Consider the following 5,567-nt stretch of genomic DNA (forward strand, 5'->3'; position numbering starts at 1 on the left):
GTGGATTTAAGAACGCTTCTTGTTCAATTTGTTGGCCAATCACATTTAATTTTTTTTTTTTTGTCTAACAGCTTTTTTTGTTGTTTTTTTATTTAATTCTTTACACCCTTTTAACATAATGCCTACATCCCCACTATACTCATTTTAGAAAAATGCCCCATAATGCCCATTTGCTGACTGTACTGCCACATGACACAAAACGCCCAAGGATGGGGTGTCTTCCACTACGCATGGTCTAAGTAACTTGTTTTTATAGTAACTGATTCTCATGCTCGTGTCCATATACGAAAATATCACCCTCACTGTGACAGTGTGACTAGTCCAACGGTGTTTGCATGTGCATACTAGCCCAAGGGTACCAGATGACCAACGATTCAAACACTTATTCTGGCTCAGGTAAATACATGAATTTTTTGGCAACATACAATAGAGTGAACGATAAAGGATCAAAATCAACCATTTATTGAAAATAAATATGAATTTTACCAACACACAATAGAGTGAACAACAAAGTATCAAAAATTACCATTTATTGAAAATATAAATATAACAAAATACTACAAATCAAGAAAACACCATAGGGCGAATATCAAATCCAATGATATTGTAAATGAAATGTTATTTATCATCTTACATTAATAATAATAATAATAATAATAATAATAATAATAATAACTAAAAATGATATTTGTTACTATAATCTATTTTTAGATCGTAAACGGAAAATGTAAACATTCTGCTACTTTTTGAGTTTGCCCAAAAAGTAAGACCATGTTAACTAAACCACACCAATATATGTCGACCATCACCATCGGGCGATTTCACAATGGACGTATGGTAACTAAAAATCATCCCCATTTTAGAGAATGAGATACAGTGAAAATATATGTGAAAACCCTAAAATTTTCAAATTATAATTCTATAGGGATTAGACTAATATGGAAAATCCAATAGCATGCTTTAAAGTGGTTGTTTACCATTCTCACATTTATTTATTTAATATTGCTTCTATACATGGCCGGCCTTGAGGGTAGGCGGGGAGAACCACCGGCTAGGGCCTGATATTTCGAAGGGCACTTATATTAAAAAAAATTTGATATGTATATGTAAAAAAATAAATTAATAGGGTATATCCATTCAAACACCAACATAAGCTCACTTACAAAACTATTATTATGGTTTAAATTAGTTATTAGCCCATTGACATTAGGTTTAGACCTTTAGTGAGCCCAATGCGCAATTTCGTTAAGGCCTAAAGGCATGTTTTTCCGACCTCGAACAGGGTACACGAATTCTCGTGGCCGGCTCTTCTTCTATATATTGTATTGAACACACCTTGTTAGGTATAAGGGTGCCTGTGGCGTAGCCCATAAGAACCCTATCATTTGTCAACAACTAAGTAACCCTATTTGAATTCGTCGAAACCCGCATTCACAGGCGGTGGTGTTCTCCTGAACCGCCCCTAAGCTGTCTTTCAACCCCAACACTCAGCTCTCTTTCTCATCATCCTTCAATGAGTACTCATCACCGATTCTCATACTAAGTAACCGAAGGGCCGACAGTGGTGTAGCCGCAATACCCGAATGGGTAGACGTGGGTCCCATCCACCCTAATATTAAAAAAACAATCTTGTTAATTTGTGGAAGGCACGAATAACGAGTCATCTAACTACTCATTTCTTTAATACATATAATAATAATCAACAATTTGCGAGAATTTCGCATGAAGCATCCTAGATTTTCGAGTTTGGTAACAAACGCACCTATTGCCGTTCACATTTCTGTACAAATCCCTACCAACCATTGTCAAACAAACACCTTTTCCCTCATAGTCAAACAAACAAACATCTTCCAATCACCCTTTGTCCTTTATTCTTCCAAAAACTCAATCAATCATCTCAAAAAGTTTGAATTGTTCTGCAATCTTTCAACAACAGGAACTTAAATTCTTACATCAAATCTGGATATAAAGAGGTTAGATATTCAAACTTGTTTGAATTTGATCATGTTTGTTATGTTGTATCTCTTCTGTTTTATTCAAATATTAATTTGTTTGCAGAAGTTTCATAACTTTTTGATCATTAACTTATTATGATCATTATGTAATGTAATGATGAATTTGAAGAATATAATGAAAAATATTCATTTTTTTCAATATTTATTAGGCATTTGTCTCTTGCACATGTCAAAAACTGGGATCCAATAGGACCCAAAGGACTTGTTTCAGTCTGGCAGCTACCACAAATATAAACTGTGCTCGCGCCACGAAACCGGTGGTGGGTGATAACAATGAAGGAGTGAGTGTACTTTGTGTGTTGAGGGGATCAAGATCATCACATGTTTGGAGATTACGTCATGTTTTGGTTGGCTTGTCGCTTGACTACGGCTAACACAACTACAAGTCAACACGGCCCGCTTGACCAATATGTTTAGGTTCTCCTGCTTCCATTCTCCCGCTCATTCACTGAAACCAAAGGTTAGCAACATAATTTGGTTTAGTGGTTCTATGGTTTGGGCTAAGTTGGGCTGGTTGGGTTACTGTCAAAACGGGTTGGGGTGGAACCGGATAATATTCTGTTATGGACTTCGCGATGAAGCATAGTGCCTTGGGTTGGGTTGATCCGGAACATTCTACATTCTAAATCTTTTATAAATAGCTGGTGCGTTAAATATGCTTGTATAAAGTTTTTCACTAATAATCTGTTTACAACGATTTAGGAAACTGTATTTTTTCTATGAACTTTTTACTGTTGGACTTTTAAAGAAAAACCTGATCCGGATCGACCCATGCAGTAATGGGTTCAAATTGTCACCTATAGTTTGGACTAACATCCCTTCGACATTAATGGGCTGTGCAGAAAACTGTCAAATTGTCGACTGAAGCTATGCAAAAAACACTGGAAGATCACAACAAAAATAAACCTTACAAAGATCCTGTCTTTTCCAAAGAAGTTCATGAAGGCGATAATGCGAATCCATTTCCATCGTCAGCGGGTCAAGACGGAAAATCTGAAGGGCTTAAAAGCCGGAATGACACCGATAGTGAACACAACCAAGAAAGCAGGGGAATGAGAAAGTGCGTGTCGCTAGGAGCTGGCCTCGCAGCCTACCAGGACATGACGTCTGGCGATTATTCGTCTTCTTCTTATGGTAATCGTAGTGGACACGAATATCAGAACACCCGGGCTTCTGTTTCTCCTCAAATAAGCTCGAATATGGTTAATCATGCATCAGATTTGTCACTTGATCGCCTACCACGATCTGATGATGAAGTTGGTGATAATTCTGAGACGCGCCTTTCTGGTTCTAGCAGCCGTACACCATGCGCCTCACACGCGTTTGTGAAGTCTAACTCATTGCCGTATATGCATTTGGCTCACACCAATGTGGTTGATAACTTGATTGATAATAATGCTAACGAAACTTTGTTGGAACATGAAGTTGAAAGTGATAATGTAGATCATGCCGACAAAAGTGATGGTGATGAAGAATACGACTATGCGGGTTCCGCAAAAGACTGGATTGTCCCTCCTGTGGATGAAACAGGCAAGGGCAAAAGTGTCCAAGAAGATTATTCGGGGTGTCAATGGGAGGGATTGCCAAATGAGGATTTCAAGATAAGACGGATTGAGAAATGGATTATGGATCTCCAGCATTCTTCTTCATTGGAAGAAACTGACACGCTTACGGACCTTGATCACCATGGGCAAAATGATAATAACACTACCTTGGATCCCATACCAGCTTCAAAAAATGATGCTAAGTCTGTTCTGGGCATGGATGCTGCTAAAAGATACATTTCTTCTTTGAATGCTGCAGCCACATCGGCTCAGCTTGCAAACCATGGGTTAGTCGTGATCCCGTTTCTGAGTGCTTTCTCGAGCCTCAGGGCTCTTAATCTTTCAGGAAATTCAATAGGTTTGAACTCTATCCTTCTCCTAGCTACCTTTTATGTTATCTAGATTTCTTAACTGCACAAAAAAAATGGAGTCGAGGGGTCTCAGAGGAGCAGCTTAGAAAGATGTGGTCAAATCTATCATATCGTTAAATAAATAAGTATGAACACCTTAGAAATCGTTTAAAAAGTAAATATGAATCGTTTATACCCGAATCCTTTAACCGAACTTATTTTGACCCGGCCCATTTGAACCCGACTTATTTTGACCCAACTCGTTTAGCCCAGACCAGATTTTGCTTGAATATTATCTTCTCATTTTGATTCTTTGTCATTCGATTGTATGAATATCAATAAAATGTGTCCACAGTGAGAATTACAGTGGGTGCACTTCCTCGTGGTCTGCATATTTTGAATCTGTCAAAGAACAGTATCTCCACCATTGAAGGGCTTCGAGAACTCACGAAACTACGTGTACTTGATCTTAGCTACAACCGGATCCTCAGAATTGGGCATGGTATGTAATTCAGCATTCGGTCTATATATATGTTTGTTACAAGTTTATTAGATTTAACTGTGAAAATCTTTGTGCTTGAAGGTCTTGCAGCATGTTCTTCATTGAAAGAACTATACTTGGCAGGAAACAAAATAAGTGAAGTGGAGGGTCTGCATCGTCTCCTGAAACTAAGCGTGTTGGATCTGCGTTTCAACAAGCTGTCCACCACAAAAAGCCTGGGACAGCTAGCAGCAAATTACAACTCTTTACAAGCCATCAGTCTGGAGGGCAACCCTGCACAGAAAAACATAGGAGATGAACAACTGAGGAAGTTTGTTATTGGTCTTCTGCCTAATATTGCTTACTTCAACAGGCAATCAATCAAATCTGGTGCTTTGAAAGACTCGGCTGACCGAGCTGCCCGACATGGGATTTCTGCACATCAAGTTGACCGTGGCCTAAGGTCAGAATCGAAAAAGTCAACACATGGGAGGAGAGGGCGTAATGTGAGGCTGCCACCAAGTGGAGTTAAGGCGATAGGGGATCGACAACAGTTTCCTGATGTGAGTAGCCAACTTGTGAGCTTCAGGCCGGATCTTGCTATGCGAAGAGCTCATAGTGAAGGGTTGCTGAGAGCGATTTGAGATGGAAGAACTAACAAACTTTGATCCGGGTCACTTTTTCAAGAGTTTGTACCTTGCTTGTTTGATATGACATGATCATTTAAAATTTTCATTGGTGTTAGTTTGGGAACACATTTTTTTTTGTTGGAATTTTAAGTTTGCTTAATTATTTGATGCAACCAAGCAATGAAAACATACAATGAAATGGTGCACAACAATTTATTACAGATACATATGAAACCGTTTTAGTATAAACATGTGTGCACTTTGAGTTTCGCCTCTCCTCTTGGAGCAGCTCGTGCTTTTCAAAACACAGTTTGCGATAGTGGTTTGACATGAGTACCGCCACAAGCTCAAGCGTACTTTTTGTTTCTGAAATCTCGTGGTTGATACGGTAAGGCAATTGTTTTTTTAATTCTCATGGTTGGAGGAGTCATTATGACACTAATTGTTGCCTGGTAGCTGTTAAAAATTCTCATGCTAAAATTGAATAGCAACATATAATATATAACAACCCTAACGTAAACCGACACCCTCGAATTATTTCCGACACC

General features: G+C 38.5%; 1 protein-coding gene across 1 annotated transcript; it reads left to right on the forward strand.

Annotated features, from left to right (window-relative positions):
- The first annotated feature begins 1,751 nt into the window (after positions 1–1,751).
- Positions 1,752–5,210, forward strand: LOC110875905. Its single transcript, XM_022124101.2, has 5 exons — positions 1,752–1,973; positions 2,165–2,475; positions 2,858–3,917; positions 4,265–4,411; positions 4,493–5,210. Exons 2-5 carry the CDS (start codon positions 2,425–2,427, stop codon positions 5,032–5,034), a joined length of 1,800 nt encoding a protein of 599 aa, XP_021979793.1. The 5' UTR covers positions 1,752–1,973; positions 2,165–2,424; the 3' UTR covers positions 5,035–5,210.
- Positions 5,211–5,567: the final 357 nt, after the last annotated feature.

Source organism: Helianthus annuus, chromosome 15 (assembly GCF_002127325.2).
Source record: "Helianthus annuus cultivar XRQ/B chromosome 15, HanXRQr2.0-SUNRISE, whole genome shotgun sequence".
Lineage (NCBI taxonomy): Eukaryota > Viridiplantae > Streptophyta > Magnoliopsida > Asterales > Asteraceae > Helianthus > Helianthus annuus.

What these genes read in the sequence shown, in the direction of transcription:
- LOC110875905 (XM_022124101.2), top strand. Translation starts at nt 2,425, where the DNA reads ATGTTTAGGTTCTCCTGCTTCCATTCTCCCGCTCATTCACTGAAACCA. An exon ending in TCTTTCAGGAAATTCAATAG is followed by an intron (nt 3,918 to 4,264) that starts GTTTGAACTCTA and finishes ATGTGTCCACAG; the next exon opens with TGAGAATTACAGTGGGTGCA. An exon ending in GATCCTCAGAATTGGGCATG is followed by an intron (nt 4,412 to 4,492) that starts GTATGTAATTCA and finishes TTGTGCTTGAAG; the next exon opens with GTCTTGCAGCATGTTCTTCA.